At 30.5% G+C, this 23,796-nt stretch overlaps 4 protein-coding genes and 1 pseudogene across 4 annotated transcripts; 2 read left to right on the top strand and 3 right to left on the bottom strand.

The window, feature by feature from the left end:
- Positions 1-1,414: 1,414 nt before the first annotated feature.
- LOC121120430 (trypsin-1) lies at positions 1,415-2,424 on the bottom strand. The gene is made up of 3 exons (XM_040715296.2): positions 1,957-2,424; positions 1,751-1,893; positions 1,415-1,686 (listed from the first exon to the last, which is right to left on the bottom strand). The coding sequence occupies exons 1-3, from the start codon at positions 2,343-2,345 to the stop codon at positions 1,469-1,471; spliced, it is 750 nt and encodes a 249-aa protein (XP_040571230.1). The 5' UTR covers positions 2,346-2,424; the 3' UTR covers positions 1,415-1,468.
- An 8,868-nt stretch (positions 2,425-11,292) lies between these two features.
- LOC139905857 (trypsin-1-like) lies at positions 11,293-12,255 on the bottom strand. The gene is made up of 3 exons (XM_071889637.1): positions 11,834-12,255; positions 11,628-11,770; positions 11,293-11,563 (listed from the first exon to the last, which is right to left on the bottom strand). The coding sequence occupies exons 1-3, from the start codon at positions 12,220-12,222 to the stop codon at positions 11,346-11,348; spliced, it is 750 nt and encodes a 249-aa protein (XP_071745738.1). The 5' UTR covers positions 12,223-12,255; the 3' UTR covers positions 11,293-11,345.
- A 2,014-nt stretch (positions 12,256-14,269) lies between these two features.
- Positions 14,270-15,332, top strand: LOC121119688 (trypsin-1). The gene is made up of 4 exons (XM_040714423.2): positions 14,270-14,286; positions 14,349-14,784; positions 14,850-14,992; positions 15,058-15,332. Exons 2-4 carry the CDS (start codon positions 14,351-14,353, stop codon positions 15,273-15,275), a joined length of 795 nt encoding a protein of 264 aa, XP_040570357.1. The 5' UTR covers positions 14,270-14,286; positions 14,349-14,350; the 3' UTR covers positions 15,276-15,332.
- Positions 15,333-19,835: 4,503 nt separating this feature from the next.
- LOC121120069 (trypsin-1) lies at positions 19,836-20,838 on the bottom strand. The gene is made up of 3 exons (XM_040714911.2): positions 20,378-20,838; positions 20,172-20,314; positions 19,836-20,107 (listed from the first exon to the last, which is right to left on the bottom strand). Exons 1-3 carry the CDS (start codon positions 20,764-20,766, stop codon positions 19,890-19,892), a joined length of 750 nt encoding a protein of 249 aa, XP_040570845.2. The 5' UTR covers positions 20,767-20,838; the 3' UTR covers positions 19,836-19,889.
- Positions 20,839-22,049: 1,211 nt separating this feature from the next.
- LOC121120538 (trypsin-1-like) lies at positions 22,050-23,092 on the top strand (annotated as a pseudogene).
- The last annotated feature ends 704 nt before the right edge of the window (positions 23,093-23,796 follow it).

Below are 23,796 nucleotides of genomic sequence, written 5' to 3'. Positions count from 1 at the left end.
AACGTTGAGCCCAAGTTTATTACTATTTCAAAGTCGGAGGGTTAATATTTCTTTACATTTTTGATTTAGAAAAAAGTACTTAATTTTTCGGTAACTTAATATAAAAAACCATAAAATTTATTTGACAAACGTTCATGTAAGCGTTCGTAGTCGAAAAAAAAAAAAAACATTGCTGTTACTTTTTTCTCAATTGATTTTATTAAATTTTTCACAAAAATCAACATTTTTTGTTTATATTTAAAAGAGAGATTGTGTGTATATGTGTTTCCACACGATTGAATGTAGGAGGCTGAAATTTTGCATGGGTCCCTCTTTTGAGCTGGGACAGGCTAAAACGGGTGTGTCGATTTTTGGGGAGGTCATATAAGGTGGGCTTATGCTATATCCAAAACCCAAAAACCGTTTTTTGTGTTCAAAGGGACTAGATAGGAGGTTAAGTTATTTACACTATGCAACAAAATGAAGGTCTCGGAACGACCGCAGACTGAATCCTAGATTTATTAATATCATATATGCTGTAGAACACGAATATGCCTATTAAAACTTTCAATCTATTCATGTTTGGCCTTTAAAGCCTTTTTTTTAAATGAAATAGTTAGGGTATAATTAAGATTTAGTGTCATATATCGACATTAAAAAACGATATATATGAAAATCAAAGTAAATAATAAATTGATAAATACATTTCAGAATTTAAAAAATAAATTATTTATTACGTTATCTTGATGATATTTATTAAAAAATGTATGTAACCACAAAAATATCGAGTAAATGAAGGAAAGACCTTACTTATATGCTGATATCTTTTTTATTTTTTCTTAAAATGCTTTATATCATAGCTGACTTATAGAATATACCTTATATTTCAATTTAAAAAAATTACCTTTCTAAAAGGTCGATTTTGATTTATTCATGGGCAATTAAGTTTATAATATTTAATCAAAAATTATAATATCGTAACTTGTTTAGGCTGCGTTAATATATATTTAAATAATATTCGGACGACAAAATATAATTACTTATGAGCGTATATAACTGTATAATTTATATGTAAGGGAATTAAAACAAGTTAATAGAAGATTACATATAAATTATGTTATTATAAACATTCAATTGTAATTAATTTTTTCCGTCGTAATATTATTGTATCTATATTCATGCAACCTAACACGCTTATTATATTTTTTTTTAATGAATGTTATAAACTTAATTGACTATAAATCAATTTTTTGAAAATTAGTGCAAAATAAATAAGTTCCACCCCAATGTTTGAAAGTCACCCTGTCCTGATTTCTCCTTTTTTATAAATTTTATTTTTTAATTTGTTTTCCTGATTTGATTTTACCCTGTGTTTTACACCGAATCCACCTTGCTCCACCTATTGTCAATTTCATCTGGAGTTATACAAAAACAATCAATTTTTTGAAAATATTATATTTCGAAAGTTCAAAATCAATAACCTAATAAATTATTTTGTTTCAGCGATCCAGTCAATAAACTTGGAGACCTTGCCGTAGACACCTGGGTATCCAGGAGCAGCACAACCATATCCCCAAGAAACAATACCAACTAAGGTTCCATCTTGAGCCAATGGACCGCCAGAGTCACCTTGGCAGGAGTCCTTTCCTGGAGCAGCAGCACAGATCATGGTCTCATCAGTAGATCCAAAGTAGGCATCGCTACAGTCTATTATATTAAACATTACAGAGGTAAATTCGTTTTCAAGGTAAAAATATAATTATAGTCTCACCCTCATCAGAAACAACGTGGACAGTAACTGATCTAAGGACTGGAGAAGATGGGCCATTAGAGGAGATAGTTCCCCATCCAGACACAACAACATCACCAGTGAATTCTTGGTCCTTTTCTGGGAGAGCAACAGGCTTGACTTTCCTAGAAAATAGAAATAGTTATCAATGATTAACAAAAACAAAAATTGTATGAATAAGATCTTACTCGTTGAGGTCCAAGGAGGACTTCAATTTCAAAAGACAAACGTCATAGTTGGTGCCATGGGATCCAAACTTCTCATGGTAGGTGATTTTTGATACACCAACCTTTTGTTCATCTCCACTTTTAGAGAAGAGATCGTGTTCAGCAGCAATGATTTGAACGTCTTCGGCTCTGAAGCCATCACAGCAATGAGCAGCGGTAATAATGGTATCCTTGTCCATGACAGAACCACCACAGAAGTGGAATCCACTAATAGTTTGGAAAGAAATTTGGAAGGGAATTGAGTTTGGCTCAACTTCATCTCCTCCGACAATTCTTCCACTTTGTTTCATTCGAGGGGCAGCATGGGCGGCAGCAGCCAAGAACAAAAGGGCACCCAAAAATCTCATCATTTCTATGCAATATTAAAGTTGAAATATTATTTTGAACTAATAATCTTAAGTAACTTACTGATTGTGTTACTTCTACATCAAAGTAATTTCTTTTATATATTAGGTCTAGTAAAATTATCTTATCCTTATCGTTTTTTATCTACATCATGACATCTCTTAAAAAAACTTTTATTTTACTTTAATCACAAATATCAGATTTATATTTTATTTACATAATCAAATTTCTTAAGCATACAATAATTATTCAACTAAATATTTAACATCTGTAATCAAATAGTATCATTAATTACAACTGAAATATTCATAAGGTATTTAGATATTCTAGTGCTAAAATGGAAAAAGTACTTAAAATTTTCAAGAATTATTTGTATATCCATATTATTTCATATATTTAGGATACCCAAGCAACACTTTTGTAATCTAGGGAAGGTTCCTAAAATTAATTAATCTTTCTAGTCTATAATACTTATCAGTAATATATCAAATACTCGTAGAAACTATACATGTAGAAACACTACATACTGCAACAAATATAATTTATAAATATATCCTAATAATAGATGACATTATTAGGTTATTTATGATTCATTTTTGCGTTGGTGTATAATTTAACCAAAATTTAAAAGTATTGCAACTTTGTTCCCTCTCCCCCTAAATATTATCAGCAATTTGAGGTTTAAAATTTATGAAGAAATGCATATCTTATAATCTACATATTTTTCATGATGTACAAATAAGATATTCAGGTACGAAGGTACTTATTAAACATTAAATTTAATTCCAAACTAGGAAAGATTTCCACTTCTGTGGTGTTTCTGTCATGGACAAAGATACTTTTATCACTGCTACTCATTGTTGTGACTGCTGTAACTCATGGGAAGTCCAAGTTGTTACAGCTGAACACGATTTCTTCTCTAAGAGAGAGTAGAGATGAGCAAAATATTGCTTTATCTAAAATTACCTAACACAAGATGTTTGGATCCCTGGGCATGAACTATGACATTTGTCTTTTGAAATCAAAGTCCAGGGAGGACTTCAACGAGTAAAAACTAAATCATACCATTTCTTTTTTAAATAGTTAATAACTATTGTTTATTAAGTAAAGGCAAGCCTGTTGCTCTCCCAGAAAATTACCTAGAATTCAACGGTGATGTTGTTTTGACCGGATGGGGAACTATCTAGTACAGTGGCCCACCTTTTCCAGTCTTTAGGTCAGTTACTTTCCACGTTGTTTCTGATGATGGAGACAATAAAAATAATATTTATACCTTGAAAATAAATTTACATCTATAAATTATATTAAAATAGACTGAAGCGATGCCCGCTATGGTACTAATGAGACTATGATATGTGCTGCTGCTCCCCGAAAGGACTCCTGCCAAGGTGACTTTGGTGAACTATTGGATCATGACAGATACCTCCTTAGTATTGTTTCTTTGGGATATGGTTTTTTTGTTTCTGGATACCCTGGTATCTACGGCAAGGTCTCAAAGTGCATCGATAGAATCTCTGAACTCAAATAGATAAATTTTAAGTTTATTTGTAAATTATTTGAAACTTTTTGCAAATATACACATTTATTTTATTCTTATTATTTCTATTAATTATTTATTTATCACAATTGTGTCAAATTTATTATATCATTTTTTGTGTTAAACACCCAGTCATTTTACAAAAGAAAAAGAAAGGCTGTACTATGATTTTTTGTCATGGTAAAGAGGAATACTAAAGGGTGTTAAGAAAATTTGAGGTTCCTCTTTGTTTGTATTTTAACGAAAGTTTGAGGTTCCTCTTTGTTTGTATTTTAACGAAAGTTTGAGGTTTCCCAAAACAGATTCATGCAAACCTTTATCGTATTTAAAGTCATTAATTTGAAGTGTATATAACTATGCTAACTTAGATTTAGTTTCAATGTATGAGGTTTGTCATGCTTCTTATTATCTCTTGATTAGATATTATTGATCCAACTCATTTTTTTTGATTTAATAAAATTCTTTAAACGTTTTTGTAAATCAGCATAAATATCTTCCAATTTTTAAGATTGCAACGATTCCATTATTTTTTATAAAAAACAAACTATTAAAATGTGCATTGTTGTTAATGTTGATTTTATTACTTTTTCGACAAAGGATATGGTGAAATGTGGACATTAAAAAAATACCCTTTTAGTCAACTTTCTGTAGGATACCACCTTTGCCATTCATATAATAGTTAGCATAAAATTTATTGCTAAAAATAGTACCTGACACCAATATTTTTAGCTGTATTTTTGTTTTAAATTCATTTCACATTGTTTTTCAATCATTATACATTCATATAATAAGTGCTTGACGAAAAAAACCTTCTGCTGAAAGATAAAATAAAATACTCGATGATTTGCCAAAAAATGATTATCCTTATACTATGAAGATAAGAAAATTCAAGATATTGTCAATTTTTCATCTGAAAAATAGCAGTTTCCTTTATCCGGATTTGAGTGTAAATTATACAACTATGGATGACTATTTTGTGTATATACTCGTACTAACCCCCTCCTCCCCGGTCAAATCAATGTATCCTCCTCAATATGTTGAAGCTAACTATATTTATTTTTTAGTTTAAATTTTTTAATTGCTATTAATTATAACTAAAAACATTTATTTAAATTTTATGCTTTATACTCTTAATTTGTGTTGTGCTTTCCAATTAACTCTATCTTAACGTGAATTAGCAAGCTTAAGGGAAAACTAAAATTTAAAAAAATAATTGGAAATGAAATATTTACCTTCCATTAGTGAATATCCCTTTTTAACAAAATTAGTGAAATTCAGTAAAATATTATTTCAAAAATATAAAAGGTTTTATTACACTATAGAGCATACACAGTCGTCTTTGGGTCAGTGTTACATTATTTAAGTATGTAATTTTTTTTTAATTTGATATTTTATTTGAAAATACTCATAATACTTCAAAGCATTGCCAGAAAATATCCATCTATAAAAAGTTAGTCTTATTAGTACTATTTTGGGTCTCAACAATATACAATATGTTATTATCAAAATTAAAATATTATAATTTAATTTTTCATAATACTTTTATATGAAAATTTTTAGCAAAAAATAATTTCTTATGTATCCAGCATTACAATCAATTTCAATGAAATTTAAAATAATTTCATTGAAATTTGGGATGCAGAAAATTCTAGTGCACTAAGGAAAGGTTGCGTAAAAAGCTTCAAATTCGAAACTAATCTTGTGATTTGAATGAACAGTTTGTCATTCGGAATAACTAATTCGAATTTGTCTTGTTACTGAAATATACTAAAAAGTGTTGTACGGGGGTAATATATTATTGAAAAGTAATCTGGTGCGTACAAAATCCCAGTTCACTAACGAAAAGGTCGGGATTTATTGGGAGGGGGAACTTTCGATTAAATAATTATAACACGTAAACAAGAGCAATTTGATATATATATATATAGTGTTTTTTTTTAATTTTTAAATTCGCCTTGAGGCGCTTTCGCCTTGTAACGCTCTCACCTTCGAACGATTTGACTTGAGACTTTTTTGCCTTTGATAATTATATAAAGAATATTAATGATTCTTAGTTATATATTTGTTACTTGATTTTTAACGTTGTAATTTAGCTTTGAGAAATTAGGAGCAAAAAGGTTATCAGGCTAGATAATCACAATGCTTCAAACCCTTATTATAATACGTAGGGTCAAAATTGGGACATAATTCAGAATAATTTATTGGTTCCAGTTTATTTATATTCAACTCTCAATTTTTAGGATAAAGATGGAATAACAAACAGTTGTCAATTCCATTAGAATTTCCTTGATATAACCATAAACTATACTATCGAGCTGCCATTAATTAAAGGATTTAAATTGGACAAATGGGGGAGAGGAATTACTTTCAAATATATATTTATAATTGCCCCGCACCTTAAGGTCTATATATATTCGAAAATGTAAAAATAAGTTTTACCGCACAAATGGAAGATGTGTCAAGTAAAGGGGATGCATTGCTATATATGTCTATTTGATAATATTGAACTTATCAATGAGTATAATGCAAAAAATATTATATACAAAAAAAAAGTTAGCAGAATGATAATTATAGGAAGAGAAAAATATACTAACAGGCATATATATTGATTCGAAACAACATTATTCATTTAGTAATATAAAATTAGCTGATAAGTTTAAATGATAATAGAACATGTGCTCTTGATTTTGGAACCGAATAAAAAGTATTTAGGACATTTATATTCAGGATGCAACATTCCGAATACAAATGCCTTGATGCTATTATTGTGTGACACTTTGCTGGACGTACAACCAATTATTTGATTATTAGGAGAAAGTTAAAAAAAAATTAAAAAAAATAACATTATACTTTTGACTCCTTCCACACTTCCATTATCGAGACAGTGACCAACATGGATAACAAGTTCCTCCTCAAGATCTGTGTCAGATTCAGGGCCAGGGTTGAGGCTGTGGTAGAAGCTAGAGATGGTTGGCTTAAGTGAGTGACCACTATAGACCCTTACATATAAAAGCAAAAATTTGCGAATGGCTGAATTAATTTTGTGCAAAAAAAATTAATATACTTACATTTTCTGTATTTAAAATCCACACTGTATTCTGATATTTAATAAATAAAATAACATTCACATTATCTCAAAGTTTTGAAGTGAGAGGACTATTTGGCAAATTTCGGTGTAAAATTTAGACGTAGCCCAATAACTTCATAAAATTTAAAATTGTTAACACTAATACACACTAAAAGTAACAAATTTGAGACATGAGTGGCAAAATTATAACACACTTGCTATTGAAGTGACTTATATTTAAAATGTGATAAATTTATGATGAATTAAATATTTGGATAATAATCGGGTTTTTTTTCACTAGAAAATTAAAATTCTGTATTTAAATTATAATGTATTTAGTTTATGACCATGTATAGAAATGTTTAAAAGTTTGTTAAACATTAATTATAATATGATTTTTTTATGTCTATACATCCGAGGCCTAGATATATGTGCTAATATTTGAAAAGTTATGATTCAATTTTGGTCAAAATTTAGCAGGAAGTGTTTAGGATAATGAAAAAAAGTGTGTAAAATCTTTGTTCATCTCAGACTATTTTTTAACTTTCAGCCTTAATGGGTTCTTAATATATATTTAACTCTATATATAGTCGTATATACTACACCCAGTGACGTCTTTCCATGTATTCATAAATATATTTACTCGCTAGATGGCTCTTAATTTGAACAAATGTTACTTTTTAAAGATTTGTTTACAATAATTAGTAAGATTTTCGGTGAAAGAATAGAAGTTTCACAAAATTCAGTCAAATTCTACTTAATTCAAATTGTATTTCCTGTTCATTTACTGAAATGCCGTAATTTCCTTACTGGAACATCTATTTAGATAAAAAAAGCAAGATTTGATGTTATTAGAAATATTCATACACTTAATTTTTTTGTATATTAAGCAATAAAAATGATGATTTTCATGTGATTCAAAGTCAAAAATTACAGGAAATATAGTTCTTCTGACATTAGTTAAATATTATAAAATATTTAAATATATAAAATAAAAGAACGTACACATTAAGAAAAGTAGACCTTACAGAGACTTGTAACTACTACAACATCCTCGAACAAAACAATCATTCACCATATCGATAGATTTCAATGCTAGACAACTATAAATAAACCTTAAAACAATGGTAGTAGTAAACAAAAATTATATGTTTTTACTATATACCTATATATTTAGTAGTATGTAATTGCAATAAGTATAAATTGTAATAAATTAATCAAGTATTAAACAAATTATATGGTTATTTATTGAATATTGAGGTAAAATCCTAAATCCTTACAAGAGTGAAATTTAAATATGAGGATAAGTGATTTAGTTATGAAGAAAAATAATTCTGACTGAATAACTATTGAAATATGTTAAACAAAATACTTATTTTCAAATACAATTCTACGAAAGTTATTAATTCACTAATAATTAATTATGAATATACTTATCATGTAACAGTTCTAAATAACAATGTATGCATTTATGTTGGTAATAAGAAAGTTAAATATGTTCTGCGCCTTTGATGATATATTGAAAAGAGGATCACATCTAATTTCATTGACCATGTTCGTTTTCTACTTTTTTCTCCAATGACAAAAGAGGCTCAAAATTATTAATGGAATTAGAAGCACGGCTGAATTGTAAAGAGTTTCAAAAATAATAGACCCTTATAAATGGATTGAGTATCATAGATAGGAGTTGTTTGTTTTTATATTCATCAAGAACATTTAACCAGTCAAATCAATGAATTAGTTTTGTAAAAACTTCTATATCTTGAAAAAGAACTTAAAATGAAAAAAAAAAAAACCATCTTCACCCTTTTTGCATAGTAAATACTTTTTCATCACCCAAACATTGTAAAATGCGTTTAAAATGTGTCATATTTTAAAAATGTTTATTTGTGCCATCTCGAAATTTAATAGTTAAATAATTATACTATATAATTATTTTTCATTAAATGACTAAATGTTCCAATAAACATTTTATCTTTGAGCATCCAAATCACCCTAATCAAGGGAAATAGGTCCATTGGAATTTGTTTAAAGTAAAACAACATTTAAATGAGACATGTTTTGGAAAATTAGTGAAAAGGGACGCATACAATCAGATCACTGAACTTTGATTTTAGTCGTCCAACAATCAGTAAAAAAAAAGGTAAATTTTTGATGGATGAGCTGGCAATGTTGATCTATTTCTTATTGCCCTATAGACCCTACCCTATGTTCGGTATCGTTGTTTGTGGAATATGACTTCATAGCTCTACTTTGCCTCTTTGCCCGAAACTCCACCAAAAATCCACTTGAGATACAATGACAAACAATACTGACAATTTTGAAGGTTCCATACGGCAATGAGGCATATTTCCACTTTGTCTGTTCCTCCACCAAAAATCGACCATTAACCTGTAAAAAATACAACCACTAAATGAAAATATCCATAAACTTTTTTAAAGTGGCCTAAACAAAGAAAATGTCATGGGTAAGCATATGAATAAAGAGAATGAGCATATATTTGACATTTATTCATGCCAATATTATAACAGAGGAATACCTTGGAATATAAGTCCTTTGGTCTAATAGAATCCAGGGAAAGGATATATTGAGCAGAGAAATAGGACTGCGATCCTTGTATCCATTGACAAAATTGTAAGCAAATTGATTATGGAGTCAAATAATCGAAGAGACAGAGAATATAAAAGAAAATATAAGGCTTCTAAAGAAACAGTTTACCGATAGCGATATTCCATCTTCGTGTTTCCATGTTACGAAAGAAATCAATTAAAATATTATTTCGTAATTATACACAAATATTTTAGAATAAAAAATATTTTTTTTTTACATTATACGGAAACCTTTGCGCTCTAAAAGGGACAGCTGGTTGTGGGGATCTACCCAAAACTTATTTATCTTAATTAAGTTTTATTGTCAAGATGAAACTTTAGCAAGGGTTACTACACCTTTCGTTATCTCTTCTTTCGTTTTGAATGATACCTTCTAAAATATATCATCAGTTTTTATGAAAGTATTCACTGATTATATTCAAGATATAGAGCAACAGGTGTTTTTTTTTTAATCTATGGAGGATAATGTAGACGATTATACTCAATAATACTTCCATTCAATGAGATAGCATCCACAGAGTCTGAAACAAGAATCTTTTTTAAAGAGATAAGATCCAGGAACATCATGCATATCACAATATTAAAACCAAATTTGAATTCAATGAGACTCTTATTGGACTCATTTATTTTAAAGAATTAAAATTAATTAATAGATTTAGAAGTTCCTGCAATATTATTATATCCTATTAAATAATAATTTTAATTGTTTTGAATATTTTTTTTTAAAAACAGGCTACAGACTCCTACAACTCTTATATGATATAAGTATCAACGTGTTAATGGGAAGTATGTGTAAATATGTATTACTACATGAAATAAAGAGTCAGTCTGTTCTAACTGTTTGAAGTGTATTTATTAATATCAATTAACATGTAACATGGCGTAGTCGGCACATTAATAAAGTTAATAAGATATTCCGAAAAAACCTACATGAGAAAATGAAATCTTAAAAAGGATGTCAACGAAGAACGAATTAGAATTGGAAAATCAATCACTTATAGAGCGGATTTAAAAGCTGGAAAAGAATGCGGAATTAACAATGCAAGAATCTACAGTGACAATAATGAAAATGATAATGGAAGAACAAAAATAACTCGATATGAAAACCGACAATTCATGGAGAAAATGTTCGAAAAAATCATTGATCATAGGGGAAATGAAGATGATGAGAAAGACACAGAATGAAGGTCATCAGAAAGTATAAGAGAAGTGAAAATTCACATAAACCCACTACCTTAGATCGATAAAGATATGGAATTCAAAGAATTTATAAATTGGAGAGCACTCTGACACAAATTATGTAATGGCGATGGGGATGATTGACTAAACAGAAGAGAAAAACAAGCAAATTTTAAATCATTATGTAGTCCGGAAATGTTGAATAAAATCAATCACGCCATCGAAATTAACATTGAAAATGAAAATTCTATAAAGGTCAAAAATACAAAGTCTTTTCATCTAATAAGATGATAATTCGTGAAATTGAGCACTTTAAGATGTTGAAAAGACCTTGCTAGAAGAAAATATTGATCAGCTTGGATTCATCAACAACTTTAACAAAGGACTTCCCCCTCCCCCTCTCCCAAAGTTTTTTAAAGTAATCCTGTCCTGGTACTCATTTTTTATACATTTTAGTTTTTCATTTGTTTTCTTGATTTGATTTTACCCTGTGTTTTACACTGAATCCACCTTGCTCCGCCTACTGTCAATTTCATCTGGAGTAATCACAACAAAAAATAAATTTTTTGAAAATATTATATTTCGATAAGTTCAAAACCAATAACTTAAGAAATTATTTCGTTTCAGCGATCCAGTCAATGAACTTGGAGACCTTGCCGTAGACACCTGGGTATCCAGGAGCAGCACAACCATATCCCCAAGAAACAATACCAACTAAGGTTCCATCTTGAGCCAATGGACCACCAGAGTCACCTTGGCAGGAGTCCTTTCCTGGAGCAGCAGCACAGATCATGGTCTCATCAGTAGATCCAAAGTAGGCATCGCTACAGTCTATTATATTAAACATTACAGAGGTAAATTCGTTTTCAAGGTAAAAATATAATTATAGTCTCACCCTCATCAGAAACAACGTGGACGGTAACTGATCTAAGGACTGGAGAAGATGGGCCATTGGAGGAGATAGTTCCCCATCCAGACACAACAACATCACCAGTGAATTCTTGGTCCTTTTCTGGGAGAGCAACAGGCTTGACTTTTCTAGAAAATAGAAGTAGTTATCAATGATTAACAAAAACAAAAATTGTATGAGAAAGATCTTACTCGTTGAGGTCCAAGGAGGACTTCAATTTCAAAAGACAAACGTCATAGTTGGTGCCATGGGATCCAAACTTCTCATGGTAGGTGATTTTTGATACACCAACCTTTTGTTCATCTCCACTTTTAGAGAAGAGATCGTGTTCAGCAGCAATTATTTGAACGTCTTCGGCTCTGAAGCCATCACAGCAATGAGCAGCGGTAATAATGGTATCCTTGTCCATGACAGAACCACCACAGAAGTGGAATCCTCTAATAGTTTGAAAAGAAATTTGGAAGGGAATTGAGTTTGGCTCAACTTCATCTCCTCCGACAATTCTTCCACTTTGTTTCATTCTAGGAGCAGCATGGGTGGCAGCAGCCAAGAAAAAAAGGGCACTAAAAAATCTCATCATTTCTATGAAATATTAAAGTTGAAATATTATTTGGAACTATTAATCTAAAGTAACTTACTGGCTGTAGGATTTCTAAATCAAATTCATTTTCTTTATATATAAAGTTTAGTAAAATTATCTTATCTTTATTGTTTTGTATCTAGGTCATGACATTTCTTAAAAAAACTTTTTTTTACCTTAATCACAAATGTCAGATACATATTATATTTACATAATCAAATTTCTTAAGCATACAATAAATATTTTAGCTACATATTTACAATCTGTAATAAAATAGTCTCAGAATTAAAACTCAAATTTTCAAAAGAAATTTGAAATATTGAAACGCTGAGATGTTGATATTACAGCGATTTTCTAATATTATTTATTTGTCCATATTATTTTATATATTTACGATGCACATGCAAACTTTTTTGTTACCTAGGCAAGGAAGGCTTCTTAAGTTAATTAATTTTTCCATTAGTATTAAACACCAGCAATGGATTACCCGGAGTTTCTACGGTAAAGAAGGAGAGGGAAATCACATTGAAAATTGTCAAATTAATTCAGAAAATTAAAAATACTTTTATATACTAATAATTATATTTTCAATGTTTTGTTGTTGTCCATGATTATTGTTATTCTTTTGGATTCCACACACTATATCAATCCAGATACGTAAGGTAATCTACATAGTCACATCATCACTCCCCCTAAAAAAACTCTTATTATTGCCTTTTGTAACCGTAGTAGTATTGTTATGAATATAAAAAAATAATGCGTTATAAACTTGAAATAACATACCAACATATATGCATCTAAAAAATTGTATGGATGAGAAGTACCTTTCCTATTTCCTTCAAAAAAAATTCATATCGAAATCAAACTTTTTTGCACTAATTTTGCAAAAAGATAATTAATAGCATTTATTGTAAAATAAACACAAACCTACCAATATTTATTTTTTACTTACACAAAATGGACTGGTTCATTTTTGTAAATATTTCAAAAATTATGACTTTTTTTTGGCAAAATTGAAAAAACAACGGAGTATACATTGTGTTGGCATTTCCCCCAAAAAAAAAAAAAACTATCGTTTTGTGTAATTTTTTCATAAAAAACTGAAAATATACGTTTCATGAAAAAATTGAAAAATTAAACAGAAATGAAAGATATTTTATTTAAATATCTATTTTTATTTGGCAAATGTATATGCAAACGAATCTTTAGACAAATTTTTACAAAAATTTATTAAATATTCTATTGAAAGTCAATTTTTTTTCACCTGGAAAAAAAAAAAAAAAAATTGCCAATCTGACCGATTTCTTTTTTTAGCCCATAATTTTTTTGATTTTGAATAAATTGAGAAAATGTATTATTTTGTTTAATTGTTTTTGAAACGCCAATCTCTTATTGATAAATAACTCAACCCCCTATTTACTCTCCTTGAGCGGCAAAAAACGGTTTTTGGGTTTTATGTAAAGCATGAGCCCCCTTATATAACCTTCCTAAAAATTGAAACTCCCGTAGTAGCCTGTTCCATCTCAAAAGATGGACCTTTGCAATATTTTCAGCCATACATACACAATCTCATTTTTCTATATATGTATACAGATACTCGTAGGTAATATTATTTTAGATGGTATAGTTATTTATTCCTCAAAAATAAAATTTGGTCTATTTTCTTTATTTATTACTCGAATTTAGTATTTTTATTTGTTGAAACCGTCGTGGAAAATAAGAATTTTCCAAAAATAGAGCTGGCTGCATCAAAATGAAATTGGCAGAAAAACTACATACTGGTACAGGTATAATTTATAAATAGTTTCTAATAAAATCTGACATTAATAGGTAAGTTATGTTTAATATTGGCGTTCTGAGTTATTTAATCAAAATTTAAAAGTATTGCAACTTTGTTCCCTATCTTCCTAAATATTTTTCACAATTTGAGGCCTGAAATTTATGAAGAAATTCATATCTTATAATCGAAAATTTAATCATGTTATGCCAATAAGATATTTAAGTACGAAGGTTCTTATTGAACATATATAGAGCTAATAATTGTTTTAAGCAGTCACACAATCAGTAAGTACATTTATTTGATCATAAGGCAAAACTAACAAATCAAATCAAATCTTATTTTACAGTAATGATTAGATTTGTCTGTGCCCTTTTGTTCCTGGTTACTGCAGCCAATGCTGTTCCCCCTCAAATGAAATACTCTGAGAGTTTCATGAAAGTCAAGTCAATGAGACACAGATTCGGGGGAAGAATCGTTGGAGGAGAAGAAGCTGAGCCTAACTCAATTCCCTTCCAAATTTCATTCCAAACTACTGGAGATTTCCACTTTTGTGGTGGTTCTGTCATGGACAAAGATACTGTTATCACTGCTGCTCATTGCTGTGACAGCTTTAACTCATGGGAAGTCCAAGTTGTTGCTGGTGAACACGATCTCTTTTCCACTAGTGGGGACGAACAAAAGATTCCCGTAAAAGATATCACCTACCACGAGATGTTTGGATCCTTGGGTATGAACTACGAAATTTGTCTTTTGAAATTGAAGTCGTCCTTGGACCTCAATGAGTAAGTACTATATACTACTTTTCTACCATTTCTTTTTAAATATTTAATAATTGTTCCTTCTGTAGAAAAGTTAAGCCCGTTGCTCTCCCAAAAAAGGACCAAGAATTCACTGGTGATGTTGTTGTGTCCGGATGGGGAACTATCTCATCTAATGGACTATCTTCTCCAGTCCTTAGATCAGTTACTGTCCAAGTTGTTTCTGATGAGTGTGAGACTATAAAATATATTCTTACCTTGAAAACGAGTTTACCTCTGTAATGTATAATATAATAGACTGTAGCGATGCTTACTATGGATCAAACGATGAGACCAACATCTGTGCTGCTGCCCCTGGAAAGGACTCCTGCCAAGGTGATTCTGGTGGTCCATTGGCTCAAGACGGAACCCTCGTTGGTATTGTTTCTTGGGGATATGGTTGTGCTACTCCTGGATACCCGGGTGTCTACGCAAAGGTATCCATGTTCATTGACTGGATTGCTCAACACAAATAGATAAATTTGTAAATGATAAGAAACTTTTTGAATATATGCTCATTGATTGTCTCATTATTATTTTGTCAATACTTGAATTTTCACCATTATTCAAGTTTATTATTCGTTTTTTTGGGTTAAACATCTAACCATTTAAAACCATAAGGAAAAAAAATGTGTTTAGAAAATTTGAGATTTTTCGTTCGTTTGCATTTTGTGGAAAATTTGAAGTTGCCCAAAAAGATCGCTCCAAACCATTTTTATTTTTTTAGAATTCATCGATTTGATGTTACCTAACTATTTTGACAAAGATTAATTTTGAATATCGAAAGTTTTTGTGGCTCTTCTTATTAAATATTGCTTAGATATTAATAGTAAAAGTTTTTCTTTTTAGTATGAATAAAATTATTCAATAAGTTTTTTTTTGTTAGCATAATATCTTGTAATGTTTAGTGTTGTACCGATTCCATTATTTTTTATTAAAAAATAGTTTAGCAAAATGAATATAAGTATTAAAGTTGATTCTGCTACTTTTTTGACTGAAAATTCGAATATAAAAAAAGCCCGTCTATAGTCAACTTTCTCTAAGATACCAAATTTGCAACTCATTTAATACTTTGCAAAGAATTTATTGTTATAAATTTAAACTGACACCAACATTTATTACTGTATTTTCTTTTTATATTCATTTCACATTGTTTTTTAATCACATCTTCATCTTTAAATCCGTAAGTGATCAGAGTGGCCAAACAATCCTCGGATTTCATCTCGTAGATTTCAATCTCTTTTGTTAATATTTTTAGCTCGCCATAAAATTAATTAATTGCTTCATAATTTGCTTGTTTACGTCGTATCAATTTGTATCTAGCTGCTGCCTATCTTCAATAACCTCCTCTAAGCCTTTGGAAGTGTCACAAGGAATTTCGACAATGTGCTGTATATCGATGATGAATCTAAATGGACAACATGTCCAAAAAATAGCAATTTGCTCTTATCTCGTTTTTTCTCTCAGATGGGTTAACTTGACATAACTATCCATATTTCAATCCATTTCAAGAACTCTGAGTATTTGATGCCGTCTTCGATTTGATTTGGCAATTTGGCTTGAATACTTTGTCTCCTAACTTTAATCATAGGATCTTCCAAAGGTCTTTCGAAATAAATAATATCTTCTGAGCTTCATTTTTGACGAGCTCATCCTCCATCTCAATCAACTGATACACCTCCTTCATATACTTATCTGACGTTTCATCCAAAAAAAAAAAAAAAAACTTCCTTTGATTTTTCATTATTAATTTTAATTGCTTTCTTTACAACATCAAGTTTTCAACTGACTTAAAACGGGCATGAGTTATCTTATATAAGTAATTTCTTTACATTTTCAAATTGTGTGTTGAAGTATCTTCTCTGAGCTTTTTGAGGAAATTGAATAAGTCTGAGAGACATCACTCTGCAGTAGAAAAGGAAAATTATGCAATTGTAGAAGCTTTACGAACTTGGAGGCATTTTCTGATAGGAAAACCGTTATTTCTTCTAACAAATCAAAAAGCTTTGAGTTTCTTGATTATTTAAAACATTCTGGTAAAATCAAGAAAGATAAAATGTCTAAATAGAAGTTGGAATCTTTGTGGTTGACAATAGTAAATTAAAGACTAAGTAGCTAATGCCTACATCTTTATTTATGCATGTTTCCCCATTCGTCACTGAACATGGAGACTCATAATTTTTGCAAATACTTTTAGATACGCTACAAACTGGGAAAAACAGTTTCTAAAGTCCACAACAACCTCACTATTGCTTACCTTTATCCCTGTCCTAGCTGTGCAACTATCTTTTGGTGGGATGGCGAGATCCAGGATGACAGTTTTAACTTCGAAAAAGGTGTCTCCTCTAGACATCCCATAGGGCTTAGGACACCTATCAACATCACCCAAGTCAAAGACCAGCTAAAAAACCAACCGCAATTGAGCATTCGAAAGGTAAGTTTTCCTTACAAACAACAGTGGTTTTGAGAATCCTGACTTATGATATCTATTTCAAAAACCTCCTCAACGTGTGGCTACCCCATTTTCTCTCTTAAGCCAACTATGATGAGCGATTTATTCCTTTTTTCCCTAATTTCCGGAGCAAATGTAATTTTGATAGCTATAAAGACCTCCTAAATGGCGTTAAGGAGTGATAAAGTTAGTAAACAATAATATGCTCTCCAGGCAGTTATGGGAGTTGGAAAACCATTGCCACTACGTAACCCAAGCCACAGGAGACTATGTGACATGATTGAGAACTTTATTTTTTTAAAAGTATATTGCTTAATACTATTAATATTCATATAATGAATAGATTGTTTGGAAATTTGTACTGTACCTATAATGTGTCACTAAATTTGGAAAGCATAAGTTAGAAATGCAGGTCAAATTTTGCAGAGAAGCAACATTTTCATTGGGCATACAGTCAGTCAGCATCAACGTGTTAAACCATAACAGTGTAATCAATCGTTTCCTAAATTAAGTTGTCCACTATCATCCATTTTATATGCTAGTGCCAATCAAATATACGTTTTAACAAACTACATAACAATCTAAAATTCAACATTTTAAATAAATTAACAAATCGAATTTAGTTTTAAATATTTATTAAGAAATTTGATAAAATAAAGTGGTTAGGTTGTGTGATCATAGATAAAAATAATACTCCGGAAGGAAAATTGAAATGCTCATTTATTTATAACTAAATATATAATTTAGATGTTAGTGATTAAAACAAGTTACATGATACTTCATATTCAAAATTATTGATTAGTATTTACCTACTTATTAATAACATAGTACTTTAATTTTCTCCCCAGAATATTATTGTTATGAGTTTATTTCTGTTTAAACCTATAATTATATTAAAAGTAAATGTCTGTGTGTATACGTTTGTCCTTCAATCAATGCCAAAACAATTGATGGATTTTCCTTAAATTTTTCATGTACGTTCTTAAGGGTCACAAGGTGAAAATGAAGACTCATCCCCACTTGTAGAGTATAAGCAAAACAGGCCGAACTAACGAAAAACTTATTAATCGTGAAATAAATGTCTGGTTTTACATTATAAGGTTTGAACTTATATATAAATATTTAATTACGAATAAACCAATTGATCAAATAATAGATGAAATATATAGGTAGGGGATTTTAATTCCGGAACAAATTCAGACCTTTATATTTTGGCAACTCTAAATATCTACAATTCTAAAAGTATGCTATGAATATTCAACTCCCAAATCTTTGAGATGTCCTCCGAATACGAATGCCTTAATGATATTATTGTGTGACTCTGTGCCGGACGTACACCCAAGAAGATTGTTGATTTTACAAAGTTCCTAAATCGACTATTTACGAAATAGACAAGGCTTCTAATGAGTTTGATGGGTCGAGAATACCTGCAATGACGACTCATGATAGTTTTGATACCAAAAATTGAACAAAACTTCCACAAATAAATGAAGATAGGAAATGTGACCTCTTAGCTCGCCAGAACTAAACCCATTCGTATATTTATAAAGTTTATCTTGGAGAGAGAGTTAAACAAAATCCTCATAATAATTTTGACTCCTGGGAGACTTAAGTCATCGAGACAGTGACCAATATGGATAATAAGTTCCTCCTTCAGGCTTGTGTCACGTTCAGGGCCAGGTTTGAGGCTGGAGGTGATTTGCTTCTGTGATACCGCTATAGACCCTTACATGTAACAGCAAAAAAATTATGAATTAAATATCTCCGTTTAGTGATATTTAATACATTAAATATTTAAATTTAATATTTTTTCTCTAAAACGAGGGATGTTCCTTTATATATAGATTATTGTTTTTTGAAAATGGAAGAGTAAGGCAGGAGCAAGAATAAATTAACATTGCTATTATCTCAATGTTTTGAAGTGAGAGTACTTTCTGACAAGTTTTGGATTCAATGTAAACGTATTCTAATAATTTCATAGAACCTGCAATTCTCAAAGTTAATACAAGATACAACTACAAGTAACAAATTTTTAGACATGAGTGGTACACTTATAACAAACTGGACAATGACTGAGCTTATATTTAAAATGTAACAGATTTATATGGAAATAATTTTTTTGTAAAATAATGTCTTTTTGTTTGTTTGTTTTTTAAGAAAAAAGAAAATTATCTATCTATTTTGTGATATATTTTAAAAAAATGTAGCTAATTTGGCAATTATTTCAGTTACAAATTTTATCGTTTAAAAAAATGTAATTAAGTAAATAAAGAGCTGAAAGGGTTAAATTGTTGATTTTCTCAAGTTCTGAATACATCTAATAAGATGATAATTCGTGAAATTGAGCACTTTAAGGTGTTAAAAGACCTTGCAAGTATAAAAAATGGATCAGCTTGGATTCATTAACAACTTTAACAAAGGACTTCACCCCCCCAAGTTTTTAAAGTAATCCCGTCCTGTTACTCATTTTCTATACATTTTATTTTTTAATTTGTTTTCCTGATTTGATTTTATCATGTGTTTTACACTGAATCCACCTTGCTCCACCTATTGTCAATTTCATCTGGAGATATACAACAAACAATCAATTTTTTGAAAATATTATATTTCGAAAGTTCAAAATCAATAACCTAATAAATTATTTTGTTTCAGCGATCCAGTCAATAAACTTGGAGACCTTGCCGTAGACACCTGGGTATCCAGGAGCAGCACAACCATATCCCCAAGAAACAATACCAACTAAGGTTCCATCTTGAGCCAATGGACCACCAGAGTCACCTTGGCAGGAGTCCTTTCCTGGAGCAGCAGCACAGATCATGGTCTCATCAGTAGATCCAAAGTAGGCATCGCTACAGTCTATTATATTAAACATTACAGAGGTAAATTCGTTTTCAAGGTAAAAATATAATTATAGTCTCACCCTCATCAGAAACAACGTGGACGGTAACTGATCTAAGGACTGGAGAAGATGGGCCATTGGAGGAGATAGTTCCCCATCCAGACACAACAACATCACCAGTGAATTCTTGGTCCTTTTCTGGGAGAGCAACAGGCTTGACTTTCCTAGAAAATATGAAGAGTTATCAATTATTGACAAAAAAAAACATTGTATGAGAAAGTTCTTACTCGTTGAGGTCCAAGGAGGACTTCAATTTCAAAAGACAAACGTCATAGTTGGTGCCATGGGATCCAAACTTCTCGTGGTAGGTGATTTTTGATACACCAACCTTTTGTTCATCTCCACTTATAGAGAAGAGATCGTGTTCAGCAGCAATTATTTGAACGTCTTCGGCTCTGAAGCCATCACAGCAATGAGCAGCGGTAATAATGGTATCCTTGTCCATGACAGAACCACCACAGAAGTGGAATCCACTAATAGTTTGGAAAGAAATTTGGAAGGGAATTGAGTTTGGCTCAACTTCATCTCCTCCGACAATTCTTCCACTTTGTTTCATTCTAGGAGCAGCATGGGCGGCAGCAGCCAAGAACAAAAGGGCACCCAAGAATTTCATCATTTCTATGAAATATTAAAGTTGAAATATTATTTTGAACTAATAATCTTAAGTAACTTACTGATTGTGTTACTTCTACATCAAAGTAATTTCTTTTATATATAAGGTCTAGTAACATTATCTTATCCTTATCGTTTTTTATCTACATCATGACATCTCTTAAAAAAACTTTTTTTTTACTTTAATCACAAATATTAGATTTATATTTTATTTACATAATCAAATTTCTTAAGCATACAATAATTATTCAACTAAATATTTAATATCTTTAATCAAATAGTATCATTAATTACAACTGAAATATTCATAAGGCATTTAGATATTCTAGTGCTAAAATGGAAAAAGTACGTAAGATTTTCAAGAATTATTTACTGGTCCATATTATTTCAAATAAGTACGATGCCCAAGCACACATGTTTATTACCTACAAATTTCCTAAAACTCTAAATTTGATTAATTATTCCAGTCTATAATACTTATTAGTAATATTATTATATTATATTTGTAGGTTATATCATTTATCCTTATAAAATGATATTATAAATTGATAATCAATATTTCTACACCTTAAAAGGCCTATTATTTATTCCTTAAAATTTTTTTTGTCTATTTTTAATAATTTATCATTTAAATTTAATATTTTTAACTGCTGCAACCTTCGTTAAAAATGGGAATATTTCCAAGATGGGACTGGTCATATTGAAATGAAATTGGTAGAAAACTACATATTGATACAGGTATAGTTTATAAATAGGTTCTAATAATAGTTGACTTCATGATTTATGTTCAATTTTAGACTTACTTAGTCTAACTGGTTCTGAGTAATTTAACCAAAATTTAAAAGTATTGCAACTATGTTCCCTTCCCCCTAAATATTTTTGCAATTTGAGGTCTGAAATTTATGAAAAAATACATATCTTATAATCGAAAATTTAATCATGTTGTGCAAATAAGATATTCATGTAAGAAGGTTGTTATTGAACATATATATGGCAAATAATTTTTTCAAGGAATCACAAAATCAGTCAGTACATTAATTTGATCATAGGGTAACACTAATCAATCAAATTTGATTATGTAAATATAATATGTATCTGATATTTGTAAATAAAGTAAAAAAGGTTTTTTTAAGAGATGTCATGGCATAGATACAAAACGATAAAGATAAGATAATTTTACTAGACTTCATTTATAAAAGAAAATGAATTTGATGTAGAAGTAACACAATCAGTAAGTACTTTAGATTATTAGTTCAAAATAATATTTCATTTTTAATTTTCCTAGAAATGATGAGATTTTTTAGTGCCCTTTTTTTCTTGGCTGCTGCCACCCATGCTGCTCCTAGAATGAAACAAAGTTGAAGAATTGTCGGAGGAGATGAAGTTGAGCCAAACTCAATTCCCTTCCAAATTTCTTTCCAATCTATTACAGGATTCCACTTTTGTGGTGGTTCTGTCATGGATAAGGATACTATTATCACTGCTGCTAATTGCTGTGGCAACTTTAACTCATGGCAACTGCAAGTTATTGCTGGTGAACACGATCTCTTCTCTAAGAGTGGAGATGAGCAAACGATTGCTGTATCTAAAATCACTTACCAAGAGAAGTTTGGATCCCATGGCACCAACTATGATGTTTGTCTTTTGAAATTGAAGTCCTCCTTGAACCTAAACGAGTAAGAACTATCTAATAATTTTTTTTTGTCAATAATTCATAACTATTTTTATTTTCTAGGAAAGTCTAGCCTGTTGCTCTTCCAGAAAAGGACCAAGAATTCACGGGTGATGTTGTTGTTTCCGGATTGGGAACTATCTCCTCCAGTGAACCATTTTCTCAAGTCCTTAGATCAGTTACCATCCAAGTTGTTTCTGATGAGGGTGAGACTATAATTATATTTTTACCTTGAAACGAATTTATATCTGTAAAGTTTATTATAACAGACTTTAGCGATGCCTATTATGAATCTACTGCTGAGACCATGATCTGTGCTGCTGCTCCAGGAAAGGACTCCTGCCAAGGTGACTCTGGTGGTACATTGGCTCAAAATAGAACCCTAGTTGGTATTGTTTCTTGGGTATATGGTTTTGCTGATCCTGAATACCCAGGTGTCTACCCCAAGGTCTCCAAGTCCATTGACTGGATCCCGGAACACAAATAGATAAATTTTGAGTTCATTCGTAAATGATTTGATCTTTTTTGCAATTATAATTACTTATTATAATTTTTGGCAATTCTTTATTTATCAATATTGTAATAAATTTATTAGGCGATTTTTTCAAGCACCCCCTATTAAACTAAAAATAAATAAATAATTGAGATTCCTTCCTAATTCGTATTTTGTAGAAAGTTTGATCTTCCCCGAAAAAGATCAATCTAAACCATTAATGCGTTTATAACTATTCTGACAAAGACTTATTTTGTTTGTAGAAGGTTTTTGGAGGTGCTTCTTATTATCTAAAGGGGTTTTTATTACCAGCGCTCACATTTTTTATTATATAAAACGAAAACAGTTTGAGATATCGACGATTTCTTTTTTTGCCGTTAAAATATATTCAAGTTAATTTATGAATAAAATTCGATGTTGTTTTAATGACCACAACGTGCACGTTTTACGAAGTCCAATCGTTGAATCCAATTTTCGACTACTTTTCTGCATAAATTGGCTGAAACTGCAGCAATTTCGCGTGCAATATTTATTTTGAGCTATTCTAACGTCGATGGACCACGGCTTTCACATGACTCCAAAGAAAATAGTCTAGAGGCGTTAACGACACCGCCAGCATGCAATCCACACCAAACAGTAATTTTTTGGGGATTTAATGGCACCTCATGAATCTGGTGTTGATTTTTTTACGGCCCAATAGCGCATATTTTGCTTATTTTCAAAGCCATTGAGCCAAAATGTGCCGCATCGCTGAAGATGATTTGAATTGAAAAACAGGATCATTTTCGAATTTTTCTTCAGCCCGTTTTACGAATTCCCGACGTTTGAAGTGGTCAAGTGGCTTCTGTTTTTGTGTCAACTTGATCTTA

Source organism: Lepeophtheirus salmonis, chromosome 6 (assembly GCF_016086655.4).
Source record: "Lepeophtheirus salmonis chromosome 6, UVic_Lsal_1.4, whole genome shotgun sequence".
Taxonomy (NCBI): domain Eukaryota; kingdom Metazoa; phylum Arthropoda; class Copepoda; order Siphonostomatoida; family Caligidae; genus Lepeophtheirus; species Lepeophtheirus salmonis.
This window is presented reverse-complemented; position numbering and strand designations above follow the sequence as displayed.

What these genes read in the sequence shown, in the direction of transcription:
- LOC139905857 (XM_071889637.1), bottom strand. Translation starts at nt 12,222, where the DNA reads ATGATGAGATTTTTTAGTGCCCTTTTTTTCTTGGCTGCTGCCACCCAT. An exon ending in TCCTCCTTGGACCTCAACGA is followed by an intron (nt 11,771 to 11,833) that starts GTAAGATCTTTC and finishes TCTATTTTCTAG; the next exon opens with AAAAGTCAAGCCTGTTGCTC. An exon ending in CCACGTTGTTTCTGATGAGG is followed by an intron (nt 11,564 to 11,627) that starts GTGAGACTATAA and finishes TTAATATAATAG; the next exon opens with ACTGTAGCGATGCCTACTTT.
- LOC121119688 (XM_040714423.2), top strand. Translation starts at nt 14,351, where the DNA reads ATGATTAGATTTGTCTGTGCCCTTTTGTTCCTGGTTACTGCAGCCAAT. An exon ending in TCGTCCTTGGACCTCAATGA is followed by an intron (nt 14,785 to 14,849) that starts GTAAGTACTATA and finishes TTCCTTCTGTAG; the next exon opens with AAAAGTTAAGCCCGTTGCTC. An exon ending in CCAAGTTGTTTCTGATGAGT is followed by an intron (nt 14,993 to 15,057) that starts GTGAGACTATAA and finishes ATAATATAATAG; the next exon opens with ACTGTAGCGATGCTTACTAT.
- LOC121120069 (XM_040714911.2), bottom strand. Translation starts at nt 20,766, where the DNA reads ATGATGAAATTCTTGGGTGCCCTTTTGTTCTTGGCTGCTGCCGCCCAT. An exon ending in TCCTCCTTGGACCTCAACGA is followed by an intron (nt 20,315 to 20,377) that starts GTAAGAACTTTC and finishes CATATTTTCTAG; the next exon opens with GAAAGTCAAGCCTGTTGCTC. An exon ending in CCACGTTGTTTCTGATGAGG is followed by an intron (nt 20,108 to 20,171) that starts GTGAGACTATAA and finishes TTAATATAATAG; the next exon opens with ACTGTAGCGATGCCTACTTT.
- LOC121120430 (XM_040715296.2), bottom strand. Translation starts at nt 2,345, where the DNA reads ATGATGAGATTTTTGGGTGCCCTTTTGTTCTTGGCTGCTGCCGCCCAT. An exon ending in TCCTCCTTGGACCTCAACGA is followed by an intron (nt 1,894 to 1,956) that starts GTAAGATCTTAT and finishes TCTATTTTCTAG; the next exon opens with GAAAGTCAAGCCTGTTGCTC. An exon ending in CCACGTTGTTTCTGATGAGG is followed by an intron (nt 1,687 to 1,750) that starts GTGAGACTATAA and finishes TTAATATAATAG; the next exon opens with ACTGTAGCGATGCCTACTTT.